General features: G+C 42.1%; 1 protein-coding gene across 2 annotated transcripts; it reads right to left on the bottom strand.

The window, feature by feature from the left end:
* Positions 1-4,313: 4,313 nt before the first annotated feature.
* Positions 4,314-17,286, bottom strand: LOC133111967 (V-set and transmembrane domain-containing protein 2B-like). Of its 2 annotated transcripts, none has more exons than XM_061222620.1 (5): positions 17,098-17,286; positions 15,460-15,641; positions 14,729-14,758; positions 13,442-13,838; positions 4,314-5,152 (listed from the first exon to the last, which is right to left on the bottom strand). In XM_061222620.1, the coding sequence occupies exons 2-5, from the start codon at positions 15,583-15,585 to the stop codon at positions 5,064-5,066; spliced, it is 642 nt and encodes a 213-aa protein (XP_061078604.1). In that variant the 5' UTR covers positions 15,586-15,641; positions 17,098-17,286; the 3' UTR covers positions 4,314-5,063. The 2 variants fall into 2 exon arrangements, with proteins under 2 accessions (XP_061078604.1, XP_061078603.1); XM_061222619.1 differs by having other exon boundaries at positions 16,568-17,232.
* Between the last annotated feature and the right edge of the window lie 1,371 nt (positions 17,287-18,657).

Below are 18,657 nucleotides of genomic sequence, written 5' to 3'. Positions count from 1 at the left end.
CCCTGGACAGGTCGCCAGTCCATCGCAGGGCACACACACACCATTCACTCACACACTCACACACTCATACCTATGGGCAATTTGGACTCTCCAGTCAGCCTGACCTGCATGTCTTTGGACTGTGGGAGGAAACCGGAGTACCCGGAGGAAACCCACACAGACACAGGGAGAACATGCAAACTCCGCACAGAGAGGCCCCGGCCGACGGGGATTCGAACCCAGGACCTCCTTGCTGTGAGGCGGCAGTGCTACCCACTGCACCATCGGTGCCGCCGAAATGCTAAATTAGAATCATTATTATAAAATGCTTACAATACATTCAGTTGCAAGAATACATTCATTGGAACTATTTCTTGTCACAGCACTGCCTTGAGAGTGTTCAGAATCCTCTTCCTTGTCCGTTACTGCTTTGAGAAATTTATTTTTTCAAGATATTTAAAAACAAAATGGAGTCAAGTTCAAGCACCCTACTTCATTACTTCATTGATCAAATACTCACTCAAATAAAAAAATACTCAATGAATTCTCCTGCTCTGGATTTCAAATCTCTGTCTGTGCTGCTCAGTTATGAGTTATAATAAATGTTCTTCATCTTCATTTTTTTCTTCGCACTCCAATCAGATGTATCCATGTTCTTGAGTGAATCCTGTAATTAATCATTAATGCTGATAGTGGAAACTACACTCAGCGACCACTTTATTAGATAGACCTATACACCAGCTTGTTAATGCAAATATTTCATGTGGCAGGAACTAAATGCATACAAGCATGCAGACATGGTCAAGAGATTCAGCTGTTTTTCAGACCAAATATCAGAATGGGGAAGAAATGTGATCTAACTGATTTTGACCATGGAATGATCATTTGTGCCAGACAGGGTGGTTTGAGTATCACAGAAACTGCTGATCTCCTGGGATTTTCCAAATGCAACATCCAGTGAATAGCACTTATGTGGGTAAAAACGGCTTGTTAATGTGAGTGGTCAGAGGAAAAGGGCCAGACTGGTCAAAGTTGACAGGAAGGTGACAGTAATGTAAATAGCTACACATTACAAGATGGTGTGCGGAAGAGCATCTCTGAACACATAACGTATCAAACCTTTAAGTGTATAGGCTACAACAGCAGAAGACCAATAAGCAAAAAAATAAGTCTAATAAATACCTAATAAAGTGCTCAGTGAGTGTATATTATATTATAAATCATACTTATGTAAGTTATCTGAAATGATCTTCCCCATCTCCAATCTTTATCCATGAAGAGTTTTATTTCAAACTGCCTTTCTGCATGAATGAAGAAGGTGAAAAAAACCAGTGGACCTGTTGTCTAAATGACGAAAACTGTGATTCCCTGAATGGACTAGTACAATATCCAGACAGGATACAGACGATCAGGGAACAGAACCATTTCTGGTTTTCATTTTCTATATTTCTCTGCTAATGGAGTGGCTCTGCTCAAAATTACTGCTTCATCTGTTGGTCTAATTATATCTCAAAAAGAGTTTTCATGTTATGCACAGACAATTTGACTCCACTTCTACCTGTGTATGCGGGAAACATTTTTAAAAATTATGTTTCAGCTGTTGTTTTTAATGTCAAGTGGAACATTTACCCATGATGTTAACGCACTAAAAATCATGTTTGAACGCTCTTCACACCTTTGTTCTGTGCAGGCAAGTTTAACACACCAGTGAATCTGATTGGAATATCAAAATGTTGTTGGATTAAAATGTCTCAATTATCTTCTCAGCTCTGAAGATGTCTTTCACCCGCAATCAGTTTTTCCAAACCACAAATGATCCTGTCACCTTCACGTGATGAATGCAGTGGCACCGCCAGCCATTGGTTGAAGTTGGCCCCACCGCTGCTATCTCAATAACCACAACAAAAAATAATATTTGTCCTTTTTTTGCCTTTGCAGTCACGTCCTCCTGCGACACGCTGCTTGCTTCCTGTCAGGGCAAAGTTGGCTGGCTTGCCACTCTTCCTGTCGCCCTGGGACTCCGCTAACTCGGGTGCGATGGTGTTGAAAAAGGAGGGAATCTGGCCAGATGCTGCTGCTCTGTGGCTGGGGAAGATAGCTGCGCGAACCTGCCTACGGTTCATCCGCTGTCACTCAGCCGATGCAGCGTACAATGCCACCGGCGCCATGCGCGTTTCCTGTTCGGGTGCTGATGCTCACGCCGTTCCGCTTTTTAGCCGTGTCTGAAAGGGACAGCTAGGAAACAGTAGTTATCGCCCCTGACAGCACCCACCATCATCAAAGAGTAAGGCTGCACTCCCCCCTGCCCCCATAGCATCGCAGTCACAGCCAGCCTTCAGTTCAGGACCAATCTCAAATTACTTTATTTTGGTCAATCACTACTTATACTTCACAGAAATATCTTAATGAATATTTGCGAAGATCCATATTTGGGCTTTTTCCTGGCATACACATGTAAGGCACTAGCTCTTGATGTGTAACTTCCATCCCTCTGCACAGTCATGACCCAGAGTTTAAAAACAGGGCTCATGGGGCTGTTGGGACCATTTTCCTGCTGAAGCCCTGGTCCTCAGAATAATGACACAGTCTGGAGTCAAATCTTGATCATGCCAGTCCCAACAGTGGCCAGGAGCCCAGAGGGGTAGTGCACACTTTGCTGCAACATTGCGCATGAAGATAAATGCCAGTGGACAGTGCTGTCACCCTCTCATTGCGTAACTCCTCTGGGGTGCCTGTAGCACTGCCTGTCCCAGTTGTGCATACAGTACACTCAGCTCAGCTGGTTGACTGTGGAATGAATAGAAGAGTCAGCTGGCAGCATACTCTACGGAGGAGAAATGTTCTTCTCTATGAGGTCCCACAGTGTAGACATTAGACCATATAAAATTGTATTGGGCATTCCAAAACAAACAAATCCAAACTCTACTCAGCTCACCTCAACTACAGAGACAGAACGGAGTAATCACTTGTTGTTTGTTTGCTCAGGGGTATTGTCTATCCAAATGTTTCACGGCCCAGAAGTTTGGATATGGGCCAAAGCAATGATGAGGCATTCCGTCTCGGACAGGACATTCATTATATCATGCAATATTAAAAGGCTAGTTCTTTGTGGAATAAAACATTTTTATATTAACAGTCTTCAAAATGTACAGTGCATGTGCAGGCGTTTGTCAGTTTAATGCACCCGATTTGGTACCTTAGAAGGTGTGAGGAATTCAACAGCAACTGAGGAGAATAATCACTCTACGCTTTCCTTGGGTCCTGTTTTACAGGAACAGTAATGTATTGTGCAAACGAGTCATACTAGATCTATTCATCCAATACTGAGCGTGCCAGTGTCCACATCTGCCTTAACAGTTTTGGAAAATAAAATTTAATAATGTGCTTCCGTGACCTACAGTACAGGGAAACTAAGAGAACTCAGATCCCCACTGGATATTCTGCAACAGAGAAGCTCACATAAATACCCTTGTCAAATTTTGGGAACAAACACATCTTCAGCAGGAAACATAAATCGTGGGCTTGTAGCCGAGAAGTGTTTGGTCTGTTGCAGCTCTTTTATTTGTCTATAAAGGAAGGAGTCATTATATTCCGCTTGATGTAATGGAGAGACTGGGGGAGGATAGGCACACAAGAAGAGAAGGCATCCTTGCTTCGGCTGTGGTTTGCTTGTGCATCACACGGGGGTTTATTGAAAGAACCTCAGTCGAGGAACAAGTTGAAAGGCGAAACTCATGGGTAGACATTGGAATGGGGACGGTCTTGAATCACAGATATTAATGTAGAATCGCACGCATGGTTAAGAAAAATGAATTTGTGTGAAAGGAGCAGCGGCTCTATTCTCCAGTGAAATCCACTGAGATGTACATTTGATATATGAAGCGATAACATGGCGACCAGGAATTGTACTTGTTTACGGTTAGTTGGACATGATTTTGAGTGTTTTTCCACAATGTCTGTGCCTGTTTAAGTGGAAAGTACAGGTCACACCTCAGTACACCCAGCAACGCTTTGATATCCCGCAGACTAAAGGCCAGCCCTCCAGCACTCTCCTTCCTGGATGAATTTCACAGCTGATGCACAGACATGTTCACAATAGACCCTCCAAGCATTCGATGGGTGATTAGAAGCTAATAATCTTTGATGCTGTGCTCAATTCTTTCTCATTCTGCTCAATTCTTCCTTGTGTTCCTGAAATTCTTTGCTAAAGTACCCGGTTTCTCAGTTATTTGCAAGCCATTTTACATTAAACATAACATTTACTTGTTTGAAGAATTTTCCCTCAAGGCAGACAATTGACTCATATTTTAAATACCACACTTGGGAATGCTGAGTTTATGAAAAAAGAAAAACCCTTTATTTCAACTGCCGTTGGCAACATACCATACGTCTTATAAATGATTGCACCTTGATCACCATATCGTTAATAAAAATAAACATTATTGAAAGTGACTGACAACAGCTATGTAAGGTGTGCCTTATTTAATCAAAATATAGAAGGTCATATTTGTATACATAAACATGAGAAAATGGGTGTGCAGACCTACGTACAGTATCCATGACTGGACTGGATGATTATGGACCCTGTGGTAGATGCCTCTGAAATGTAATGGAATGCTTAACTGCTCAATTGTTCGTGCAAAACAGACAAGGACATTTTTTTTCTTTTTTTCTTTTTTTTCTTACAAAAGAAACAGCCAATAAAAGAAAATGAAAAGAACAGATACAAGAAAATGTATGGCTGCCATGCACACAGCAGGGCGGACACTAGTATTTGGAAACTCAATGCATTGTTTTGTGGATGTTGGCTGTGTGTATAACACAAATGTGAAGCTTGTATTCACATAAATTCCTTTATTTTTTGTCATGCTTCTTATACATCCATAGTCCATTTACATCCAGCTATAAGACCAGTCTTCTAAAGTCCCAGTGAGAAGATGGTCGTTTCTTTACTTCTCCCAAAGTCCGTTTTTTTCAACCTCATTAGTGGTGTGCCATATGGGTTTATATATAGGTATATATTTCCCTTTGTGGTTTGGTATGTTACGTGAGAAGATTGCAAGGTGTGGTTTGGTTGAAATTCTTCAGTTTGCGACTAGGACAGGGAGAAGCCTGTGGAGGATCAGTAGGCAGATGTAGAGGAGGGGGTCGGTCGTGGTGATGACTCCAGAACCTGGTAAAAAATGAAAAAAATAAGAATTGGATCAATCTGGATGTGCACTGAACACTGAAAAAAATATGACCAATGTCAAGTGGCTCCACCGAAATCCCAAAGGGTCGATATGTTGATAAACTTGAGAAGTTTGATCAAAAGTTGATAGAAGTAGGGTTTTAATAGGGGCTCAAAACAATAGTAGAGAAGTCATTTTGATTGGTTGAAAAAGTATACTCTAAGGACGAGTGTGCCATATGACACTTTTTGGGATTTTATGGTAGTTACACTTAAGTGTCATATGATACTCTTGGGACTGAAAGGATTGAGAAAGGTTCATATGTTGTAATTATCTTAAAGTCCTTTAAATGTTATCCTCTGTCAAGCTTATATACCTGATACATTTTCTCACATTCATGTTACCATCTAGGATGAGCACGAGAATCAATTCATTAAACTGAAGAGAGATGTTGCTGACATTTTCACAAATAAAACCATACACAAACAGCTGTCTGAAAATTGGAGGGAAAATGTGTTTGATCTTCAGAACTTCAGAGTGCGATCGTACAGCTTGTTCATTATGTCTTGCCAAAAAACCTCAACATCCTGTGAGGAAATGGGTTCAGAGAAAAAACCAAATACCAAAAATCAGGAAATAGAGCCATGTGTGCAAGTGCGCACAAGCCTGTTTTCATAAATTATATCTCAACATCATAAAGGATATTAATGAAGGATCAATAAATTATATTCATGCAAAACAATGATCCAAAGAACATGTCAGCATCAAAAAAGTTACTGGATGAGAAAATAATTGCTAGAACAGAATTTTGGCCTTCGAGCCTTTTGAGGTGTGGTTCAAAGTAAAGAAAGTAGCATGCAGGAACTCCTTTGTTAAATTATCCCTACAACTTAGTGAAGTTATGAATAATTGAGCGGTTCACAAGGTTACGTTTTATGATTTTTTTATTATTAACCTTGACGAATGTTAATCAGATGTTCTTCATATGTAAAAGAATTTGCATGAAACTTGGATTTGGAGAGACCATAATTCTCATCGACGCAAAGTCAGGCAATTCCAACCATGAGAGGCAGTGGGTTTGTTTTTGTGACTTTGGTTGAACTGAACAACGCAATAAAACACGGCTTAATCAGCTCTTACAGACTACATATTTATACCTATTGACTGATATATCCTCACTTAACACTGGGCAGTTTTCAGTCAATATAGTTTACAGCCAATTGCTAAACATAATACCCTTGCCTACTTACAATATTATTCATCCAAATATGAATGAAGAATTTAGGAAAATCACATGTTGGACCTGATGTTTTTGTACCATTAAAGATGTCCAATTTTAATCTAAAATGTTAGTTTTTCAGACTTTCATCAGAAAAGAACAAGCTTAGTTGGATACTCCATAACAGGATTAGGTTTAATCTGCACACACTCAGACTGGTGAAATGTAGACCTCCCTTCCTAGTTAGACATGATGCTCACTTGGTGGCACAGCACTAAGCATATCCTTCCACATGAATCCTTGGGGGTTGATGAGTGGGAGTGATAATCTGGGTGGCGAATGAGAGCGCGGCATCCAGTATAAACAAACAAAGCCGTGGTCCAAACAAAAAGGCATCTGTCAGCTGCAGCTTTCAAACCGGAGAAAGGAACAAAGAAAAAAATGACACTAACAAATTGTTATTTAAGAAAGGACCCCGAGCGTGAGGGCCTCTGCTGTCAGTAGTGGAGGGAGGCAGCCTTCTGTCTGCGGGCCCCACACTCTCCTCAAGCCACGGCTGGGTACCCACTTCTCAGAACCCATGTCTAATTACCCCCAGTGGGTGGAGAGGCAGCAGGAAGAATGGACGTAAAAAGCTACGCAGGACACACACCGGAAACTGGATCTAATGTAGCAGACCGTTTTGGACGGGAGGTCAATATGCTATACGTAACGGCCCAGCATATATCACAAACAAGGTATGCGAAGCAGAGCAGAGCAGAGTAGAGAGGAGAACAGGACCCTCCCCACCTGTGCTGACCCCGTGACCCCCGGTGAGAGAGGGAGTCTGCCTCACGCCAACAGGAATAACTCCTCGGTGAGGCAGCCAATTTAAAAGGCCTCTCTCCAGGCAGAGATGACAGGTGTTTATTTGAAATGCCTGAAGACAGCGGTGGCTGATGGACTCTGTCAATCACCTCTGCCTGGCGATGCAGTCAGTGTCCGGCTATGCAGTGCCAGGACCACCATTTTGTTTCCCCAGCCTCTGTGCGGATATCCTTGAATTCTTTAAACCGCAGGCGGAACATATCCTTCTTCATTTACATTACATTACGTTCCTGCTTAGCCAGAGTGACTCACACAGGATGCATTTTCCTTTTTTTACATACAATGCATTTATACAGCTGGACATTTTATAGAAGGGCTTCAGTTAAGTGCCTTTCCCAAGGGCACACCCACATTACCCCAGCAGGTAATTGAACCTGTGACCTTCCAGTTACAGGCCCAGTTCCCTAACCACCCTATTTGGGTTTGCAGTGCCCACTTCTTTTCCTGTTTAGCCATGGTCAGGTTTGACTACACCATACATGCTTAGTTACATAGCCTACTGACATGACCACTGTCCACCCCAATTTTGGTTATAAATCCCTGAGCAGTATGCCTTCTGGTGGTTAGCGAAAATATGCTGACCTCAGTTGTTACACAAATAAACTCTGCAATACGTTTCCTTGAGCAGAATTCAACATTTACTGCAATATAGTAAGTATGCGCTGGTCTGGTGATTTCGCATGATGCATTCTCTTTCAGCGAGGCAAAGTCATGAATATGGTGGAATTTCCTATTCATCCAGGGATGATGATTTAGATGTGTCCCACAGTATACTTTCCCAACACTTCCTGACACTTTTCCTTTTGCCAGTCATCACAATGCGAAATAGTGACTTGCAATGTGGCGTGTGTTTCAAAATTTTGCCTCCCTCCTTTTAATATACACCCACTTATTAATATTTCCACAGAAACTTTTTAGCATAGCCGCTCTGCCCAAACTGGCTATTTCTCCGTTCAATCGTGTTCTTTCAAATAGCAGAGGAAGAAATTCACAAAATAAGGGGCAAATTGAATACATCTTTTAACAATTATGAAATCACACAACATTACGCTCCCACTGGAGCTCCAAATGGATAAAAGATTATGTTTATCTTTGTTGCCTGGCAACAGTATAGCCTGACGAAAAGCACTGATGGCGTAAGGTTTCCACCTCAAAGATGGCACACAAAACAAGAAATATCATCCTTTCAGTGCACCTCAGTTGGATTCTCCCACAAAGCAGCAAATAATGGAACCTATTAAAAAAAAAAAAATCCAGACTGGTACAGTTACAGCCTCAAGCTTCTGCAGTAAAATCATCGGAAATGTGTGACAAAAATGTGGCCACATTATCAACTAGAGCACCACATTACCCCACTCCACAGCATTCTGAACTGACTGGTTTTGTTCCATGATTAGACACAATAGAAAACTAAAAATCACGAGTGTGCGACAATGTAGCTCATTAGATGAATGCGTGCTCTAGTCATCACATTATTTCAATTGCGAAGCGTGCCTCACTTATTCAGAGAAATCCACAGTGCATTGCTTATGTAGTAGATATTCCTCCTTTAGTAATAGCACTGCCTGAACTTCAGCCCAACTATCTTCAAGACAACATCACAGTATCTGAGCAAACATGACACATAACAGGAAGGCGATCACCGTGCACTTGCCTGATAACACGCTGATCTGCTTTTCAGAAACCGAGCGGTAACCTGCGATAAAGGAATCAATCTGGAGCGCGTGGATTTTCGGTTATTTATTGCAAGCAGGCTAATGTCTCGACACACACTGTGTTTGACTTTCAACGGAGTCAAACTTCTCCGGAGCCAAACAGGAGACCATGGCTCAAACTCACAGCAAATGGCAAACACTCTGTTTGCAGTCCGTTTTCAATAAATAGCAGGAAATCCACACGCTCCTCTGACTCCTTTATGACACATTATGACACCTTAGAGATTCCACCAACGTATGTCACATTTCATCAACAATCAAGCTCCCTCCTAACCCCCCCGCACCTCTTTTTCTGCCACCATACATCACTCTTAGTCTTGGTTTAGTAAGGTCACCATAAGCACTGGGACACAAAGTCCTCTCCTGACATGCTAATTCAGTGGCACAATGACGCCTTCACTGAGGGATGTGCCCTGAGATCCAGATAAACTGAGCCACGCTGTCTAAACAATTCATTCCTCTCGTCTTGCGAACAGGGAGAAGCCAAGAAAAGGATAGATCCCCCCATTGTGTACCTGAACTGGCAGCTAGGAAGAAGAGCCTGATGATAACCGCAGGACAGAGGAAAAAGAAAACAAAAGATAAAGGGTAATAGGATAAAAGGATAAAAATTAGACGTTCAAATGAATTGAAAAGGCAGGAATCCGAAGGAGAAAGAAAGAGAAAAAAACATGGTGTTTTGCAAAGATGCTAATTCACAACACCAAGCTTATAGACATGCTGCCTTCACGTTAAAGCTTTATTGCATTTTCAAGCAGGAATGTTCAATGGGAAAAAAAGAACAGATTTGTTCCATTTTTAACAAAGCCCTTTCATCTTCCTACTCCGTGGGGCCTGGTGGTTGAATCCTTCATTTGGAGGAAAGTTGGCCGCCTACGAGCTCCAGGATGGGCCAGAACGCCCTCGCGCTCGCTCGAAAAGCGCGTAACGGCGAACGGGACCCGTTCGTCCTCAGCGTGAGCTGGAATCCTCTCTCATGCGGAGCGGAAACCATGTGGTGTCCTCTGATTATCCAGTCTAAAGGAAAGCAGCGATATGAAAGGTGCCTACTGGCATTGTCTGAGGATCCCTGTGATCCAAGCCATTGTCCAATCATCCTGAACACCCCCCCCCCCCCCCAACAGAGCACGCTTTGGTAATGGCGGCCGCTGATGACTCAGTCCACGGCACAAAGGCCTGTCCGGAGGAGGAGAGCGATCCGGAATGCCAGTGTTCCCCTCGCGAGGCCGTCGCCCGCACCACTTGTTACACCAAACACTGCAGCTGGCAGAGGAGCAGCCGCCGACAAACGGCCTCCGTTAAAATGTGGAGAGAGGCGAACGGGCACGGGAGAATGCACGCAGAGACGACACGGAGACCCCCACCTGCGAATTTCTGATAGCATCATTACAGAGTTCAGCCGCAGTCCAAATTATTCCTTGCTCACATCTGTTCACCTCTAAACGGAAGGGCAGAGACTCAGCCAGAGCAGCCAGTAATCTGTATGCAATGCACAATAGGTAATAGAGACTGTTTGCCTTTCGCATTTCCTGCTGGTGAGAACCTTCGACTTGTGTCTTTTGTCTGGTAGGATCTCTATGCTGAGGACCTGTCTATTCTCAATTATTTAAGTGCCTCCACATTTCTCTTCTCCAGTATAAAAAGACATATCACCACTGGGACAATAAACACACAGGCAGCCTTTCTCCACAACCATGATATCTCACCAACACAGCTTCAAAAACACCCATTTACATACATATAATTACACACAGGCACTTTACACAAAGAAACAAATATTTAATCCTCTTTTTTACAAAAACATAATAATACCGAATAATACCAGACATAAATTCATTAACCTTTGAATATCTAATACTGTAATTCCACAACAAAATTAAACCTATATAGTGCCACTTATATTGGACTGGCACATTTCATGGTGGTGAAACATAAGTTAAATATTGGCAATTTGGCAATTTATCAAGGAGGATATTAGAAAATGACTTAGGTCCGGTTTTACTGACACAGATTCAGCTTCGTCCTGGACTACATTGAGATTTGTATCTCCACTCAAAATTGAATTTAGCCTAGGACTGGGCTTAGTCTGTGTCTGAGTAACTGGCCCTTTATGTATTCTAAAATGAATAAGCTTACAGTATGCATCTCCATAACCTTCCGTTAGAACCCTAAATAGACTACAAACCTGAGCTGCAACGATGCAGCCAATTATTCAAACCACAACAAACACGAGTGTAAAATATTATACAGTTAAGATATGTTCAGATATTTGATTTATGAAAATCTTTTTGTGAACATATTTCAAAGTTATAGATTGGAAGTAGGCGCATAAAGCAATGCCACAGTCCACTGAATAACGACACCTCTAATGATTGTGTCACTTGTGAGCGTAAATATGAAAAGCCTCACAGCATTCTGGGGACTAGGCCCCACTGCCACTCCGCCAAGGTATTTCCTTTTGAATATTAATTGTTTCTGCCACTCAGTAAAATGACATTGCAGCAAGTGGCAGATGCAAGCGTTTTGGAGGGCTGTTCAGATTTCCTGGCGCACCCGGCTAAAAAGGGCAATCTTTTAAAATTGCCACGTGGCTTTTTAACCTTCAGAAACGGATGACAAATACACAGAAGGCTCAGTTAAAAGCCATAGCAAATTTAGCATATTTTCGTCAATATGGAAGTGTCAGGTCGCCACTTACTCTGTTTGATTTACTATGGTGACGGATAAAGAGGTCCTGCCACATGACAAACACTTGTTATGACTGATCTTGTGCATGATGTCACGGAACATATTTTTTTGCACCAATGAACCAAAACTGTGTGACCACAGCAACAGAGAACACACAGTGATATGTTAAGAAGAAGCAACAATCTTTCTATTGCAACCCCTTTAATTTAATCAAAGTTGGCTCATGAACAACAGTCATAAACTGTTGAGTTTAGTGACATAGGGTACTTACTGACAAAGGAAATACTGGTGAAAGTCATTTCTATGTTCAAAACTGTTCACAGCCAATATTTCACAGGAATGAGAGGACTATATGGATGCAGAATTTCAATGTGTCAAAGAGAATAGCTCACTAAGAGAGGTGAATGCAGATAAATGGTTGCAAACATCATAATTAATTACTCATTACTCATGAAACACGTACTAGTACATGATTTGCTTACTATGTGATGTAATGTGCAGTATTATCTGTAATATATGTCCAATGATCTTCGATTTTCCCACATTGTCCACATAAGAATGCAGTGTTACAGTTGTTCATCTCTATTGAGACAACATGGAGTAGATGCTATATTCAAATGAATCCATTTTCATATCTGGAAATCAAGACTACTGGAAAGGTCAAGTTGTGTATATGTGAGAAAATCAGTTGTCTAAGGGCTCACCCCCCGCTATAAATCGTGCCTGGGAATCTCCAACCCCACACCCACACCAAATCAGACCAGTGAAAAAGCTTCGTACTGCAAAGTGGAAATAGACAGACTCTGGTGAATCAGCCACAGCAAGTCTAAGGGATGCCCCTTCCCTGACTCATGCCCCCAACAGGCCTCCCTAACACCCAGCCCACCGCTTCCCCATTGACAGACAGTGGGCCCTGCTCACGAATGCCACGCACACCCCCGTCACCGCGCCTCACCACCACGCCAGCATGGAGGCAGACAGGCATCTAATCCAGCAGAATGGTATATTAACCATTCCTGCAATGTCTGTGAAATGCAATTATTCTGGGACTTGCTTCATTGATCTCTGAAGGGAAAAAAAATGGTGAAGCTCGTCTGATGCTAATTTCCCAGCCGCAAGATGGCGGACCTGTTTTTTCTCAGATGCCACGTTACTCCAGCGCGATCAGGAGAAGTGGTGGCTGCAGCAGAGCAGTGCTCTTTACCCTCGAAAGCAAGACCTCCTTGACTAATCACACACCACATTATTACTGATGACTCGTGACCAATCCAAACCAGCGGAATGACTTTGGGAATTGAACCTGCTAGCCTCCTGCCAGATAACACCCTGGTCTCTCTAAAATGTTGGTAAAAATTATGGGAATTATGGGAATTAACCATAGATCTATACATACTTTTCCACAAAATCCACAGTCTGCATCTCTTCAGTTTAACACCATGCTCCAAACAGTGATTCCATCACAGGCTCAAAAAAGCGATGCTATTGTCAAGCTTTAGTGCTTTGTAGTATCCAACTGTTTTAAAATGGTCACAAAAGTGTTCCATTCCATTGCACTGGTCCAGTCATAGTGATGAAGAAGTAGTCTGTAACATTAACTCCAAAGATCATAGGTATTGTCAACAGCTTCTCCATATACATAAACAATGCCTATACTAATATTGCATAACCACAGATCGCAATCGATGCGTCAGACTCAGATAGACACCCACAGGCGAACGTATGCATACATGCGTCCAGTCACCCGTTAAAACCTTCACTACCCGCACGCCACCACTAGGTGTCACTGTGGCTCCACCACTCACCGGCTCCGTGCTGCTGGCGGAGGATGGCTGCGTTGGCAGGGCAGGGGGAGGCTGAGGACTTTGCTGCAGAGGCCTCCGCCGTGGTGGAGTCAGGGACAGGGCCGGGTCCAGCCAGCGGGGGCACGCGGGGCTTCCCCTGGCCCGGCTCGGAGGTGGAGCGGCCCCCGGCCGCGCTGTTGCTGTTCCTCAGGGGCCAGCGGTTCTGGATGTGAGAGACGGCCTCTTCGGCCACCATGCCGTCGCGGGGGGTGACCCACAGCGTGGCCTGGGCCTTGTGTTCCTGAGTCTCGTCGGCATTGTTGTCCGACACCCGGCACTCGTACACTCCTTCGTCCATCTTGCGCACGTTGGAGAGATGGAGCCTGTGAGAGATGGCATTGCCCTGCACCCTGACTGTCTGCAGCGGGGGGGAGAGGGAGAGAGGTGCATCGCATACACATTAAACCTTAACTGAACTGCTGTTTCTGAAATATACCGCACCCCCCCCCCCTTGTCTGCTTGTTATTTCTTTGTGAAGCAGTGCATCCTGGGAGTAAACAAGTATTTATGCTTCTCAGCGCATTTTTAGTCACACCAGGGGTATTGGTGTTTATCGTGGAGGAGATTTAACAGTTGGCAAAACTCTGTCAGAGTGTGTTGCTTTAAGAAATCTGTCAATCACAGCTCAAAACAGATGATCCATGTCTGTCACATTGAGAGGGGATCAAGATCATTATCTATCTTCATTAAGTTCACAGAATTAGGGTTAGGGTTATTCCTCAATATTAATAAAAAAACATCAAAATGTAAAGACGGCAAATTACAAAAAAATATGCAAAGTAATATTTGTTAAGCATACATATACTATTGATAAGTAACTGAAGTAAAATAGCGTAATTAAAAAACTGGGAACCCATTGTATCGTTGCATTGGTATCCACAGAAATCGTAATTAAGCTGGCTATAACTAAATATTGAGCATCAGCTAATCCATTGTGAAAATACGTAGAGGAAATCTAGAAAAAATGAACAGTCCAGAATTTACCATGTGGAAGGGTTCCCAGTTTTACGATTATAGAATGCCCCCCCAACCACACACACACACACACACACACACACTCACGTCACAAAGAATAATCCTGCAGAAGCAGTCCAAAGGTAAATCTCTCACTACACGAAGGAAAGGACGTGATGTCATTTGTCATTTGATTCCAAATTTCCCTGGCGCTACACTATTGCCAGGATTAATATTTGCTTTCAAACAACTGCACGACAGTGCAAAAAAAGACAAGAAAACTGAAACACTTACACTTATTTTTGTAGCATCTCTGGGAGCAACCTGAAACCAGAATGCATAGAAAATATTACTACTAACTGAAGACATCAGCACACCGTACCCAAACATTTCGATATTAGAGATATATTATCCCCGTTATAGAGTGTATAATGTGGGTCGTTTTCAGAGACAGACCATTTCGCTGTAATAAGCATTTAACTGCGTGTAAAATTGTATAGACTATATCTAGGCTTTTGCGCGCGTAATGTTACCTAACCAATTGAAGTGGTACCATGGACAGCAACAGTTTGATAGGAAATATGAAATGTACTGGGTCCATGTGCTAGCAACTGCGTTAAACAGTGTAACACTGTATGTAGGCTATCAAAAATGCAACAATAATAGTTTACACATTTACACATCAGTGGCGCATTTGTTTAAAATACAGCGCATCCAAAGCACAAATAAATATTCACCAACAAATATTGAAATCAATTCACCACAACTGAGAACTTAACACAGACTTGACAGTCCACCCACTACACCCTCCATCCTCTTTGACAGCGGATTGGAGCTGGCACATCTAATTAAGCAAATACGTGCCAAGTATTTGATTTCGAAAGAAAAAAAATCACTGCATTTCAACATTTTAACCAAATATGGACGTTGCCAGATCTACCTAAGTCTATCGGCATTTATTTGCTTATAGTTCAACCGAAGAAAACCTGGCAGGGCAGACATTATTCCGTGAGTTGTACATTTACCTTTGCTCTGGGTGCACTAATTTGCAGTTCGTGTGTAAGTTCCCTTGGGGCTGCCTCCTTTAGATACCACCACTGGATCTCCAAGGAGAACGGCGTAGATCCGATGGCCCGAAATGCGCACGGCATCTCAATATCTTCTCCCTCACCGACACTTACATCTTTGGGCACTTCAGTAAATGTGGCTAGCAGAAGAATAGAATAGGAGACAACAACAAGCCAGTAGTTAAGAGGTAACAAATGTCTGCCCTTGGTTTTGTAGTATGTGCTACAAACATCTGTTGCCTGTCCATACGAAATTAGCGGACACACAATGGCATAAACATCTGATTTTCTTTGCATTGAACAACGAGTGCCGCATTCGCTACTTAAACCAATTTCGACCACGCTTGGAAGGTATTATTGACTATTTTAACAGAACGTCACGTACGAACTGTTTCTATTCAGATACATATTTTAAAAAGGTTAAAACACAACCATTTACATGAATTGGAGACATATTATTACTTGGTTGGGGGCGTTTGTATGTGCATTGTTGTATTATCACGTTTCTTGTAACCTGTTGAAAATTCCAAAAACATATAGCCTATTCTATAATCGTATGTAACTTTATTCATTCATATTATTCATAGTAAATCATAAAATGTTCACAGTCAGTTTGTCAGATTATGAATTTATATTTCAGCATGTTGCTGTTGCTATTATTGTTGAAATGTGTAATGTATTATATCATGTATATCATATATTCACGTTACATTTTCAATTAATTTTATTTGATCATACACAACTGTTAAATGCTCTGTGGATTTGGAGTGTTGCAGACTTATACAATACAAGTATGTTCGTCCTATATCCTACAAACATTAAAAATGCATAAATAAAATACATTTTTAAAAATATAAAAATATGTATATATTATCGGTGGAAATTTCAGTCTCAAAGTTAGGAGAGATAATTTGTTTGACAGGTTCACCCAAAGCACAACAATGAATGCACTTTATTTATTTATCTATTTATTTATTTGTTTTTTACTTTTTCATTTCTAAATAGGCTACAGGTAGTCTCCAATATTAAAGAAGTCAAACTGCAGCCACAGAACAAGCTTACTTACCATTTACGTAAAACAACAAGGGCGCATTTAGCATCAGGTAATAAAGGACGCCGTGGAGTCCTCGTTTTTCCATCTCATAAATACAATTCTTAGATTAAAGCACAGATAAAGATGATCATTTGACTTCGATAGCTTATAAAAACGGAATTTCCATTCTGAATAAAAGAGAGAAGAGTCGCATTTATTTTTCCAGATGTGGCTGGTAGCCTACTCTCCGAAATCCAAGTAGCTAACAGCCCAGAGCTGTCCTCAGCGGGACAAAACACGTACAATCCAAAGGTGACAGACGCAAAAAAAATCCTGTCGCGCAAAGATATGTTCAGTGTCCAGCCGCTTGTCCTTATAATTAGTTATTCCTTTGATTCTACGATTGCTTAATTCCGGTCTTGCTTAGAGTGGCATCGATACTTAATTTCAGTGGTAATAAATCTATACCTCTTGATTTCCACTGGAGGGGAATCTTTCCGGGGCTCTTCTCCAACACCCATCACCAAAACATCCCTTGTGTCAGCTCCCACAAGAACACCTACCGAGAACGAGTGGATTCCCTTGTTTTTCCAGAGACCTGGAGATCAGTCGATAGTTCCCGCTTGCCCGACCGGATCCTTCTGCTTTGTATGTGAGTACATAGCAGTGAGGAGGCGCTTTGGTATCTCCAAAACCAACGAGCTCAGTGTGTGCTGTGTGCGCAACACAAGCAGCAGCTAGACGAGCGCTGGAACCAAACCAACCTTTTCGTCCCTCAAATCAACGCGCGGCTCAACCTATGAGAGAAATTTCACAAACTGACGTTCACGCGAAATGCCAGCCCTGGAAATATATAGAATCAAGATGATTCATGTTGTTTTCTCTCCAAGATCAACAAGCAGCCTTTAAAGCTACCGCAGTCCTGCTGTGGGCAGCCGTAGTTAATTCAACATGAAACACTAAAACACCAGGGATTATACTTTTTTGTGTTATCTCAGTCTGCTACTGCATAGCCCCCGGATTTAAAGCACTGGGCTAATCTGAGAGATAATGCAGTATGCTAATTCAGAAAAGGCACGTACTGCCCATTACAGTTAACATTTAGCAAGCCATTACATTTGCTATAGATTTGACGCATATCGTTTACATGAAGCCGTTTTTGACACACGCAATATTTGCTGTACAGTCAATGTCAATATCTAAAAATAAGCAGCACTATTGCCATAATTCGTAAGAATCATCTTTAACTGTTAAATTCAATTGCATGAACATCAGCGACCTTTTATGTGATAATGTAAAATGATAATTTAAGATGTAGTCTAATCTGATTAGGGTATCATCTCTATATTCTTATTAAGGTGGTAGAAATATATTTGGAAATAACAACTCAGAATCCAAGTGGGAGATGGTTTGAGGAATGTTTGGAGGATTATGTGATTCCAAGTATCATTATTTGTAAGTCAGTACCACCCCCCCCCCCCCCCCCAAAAAAAAAAAAGAGACATCTGCATCCATCTAAAAGGGGATTTCATTCTTGATTTCATGTCACCATATCTCTAATTCTCATTTCTCTAAAAAAGAAAACATTGAATTACATCAGTCTCACTTAAAAAATAAATCAGTAGCCTGATTGGCATACTAAAAATACAAGATTCTAACTGTTGCTAAGGTTATGGCACTTAGAGCTAATATGCTATTATTGGGTGAAGGGGGAGAGGGGAGATTGCTGTCACATTGCAGACCTTATGTTGAGACATGGACAGACATAAACACGGGCAGAATCTCATAGGCACAAAGCACAGAGAAAGAAGCATACAGTGAGATAGGCTGACTGCTATTTAAGACACGCAGACGTGTGCAGACACTCATAGGGGTGCCAGGGGACCGAGGCTGTGCAATATGTAAATACAGAGACATGTGTGCAACAGTGCTAATGAGGTAGTTGTGGCTTGACGTGCTGCCACATTATTACTCTAATCCAGCACTCTCCTGAGACACTCGGTTGGTGCAGCCGACTGATCCCCAGGCTGAATCCTAAAACGGCCTCCCCAGCTGTGAGCCAATAAAGCTCTGCTTGTTCACTAAAACCTTCTTATTAGCAGTTCAGCCACAATGAGTAGGGG

The sequence above is a fragment of the Conger conger genome, chromosome 15 (genome assembly GCF_963514075.1).
Source record: "Conger conger chromosome 15, fConCon1.1, whole genome shotgun sequence".
NCBI lineage: Eukaryota > Metazoa > Chordata > Actinopteri > Anguilliformes > Congridae > Conger > Conger conger.
Note: the sequence above shows the minus strand (reverse complement) of the source record. Positions and strands in the feature narration are given on the sequence as shown.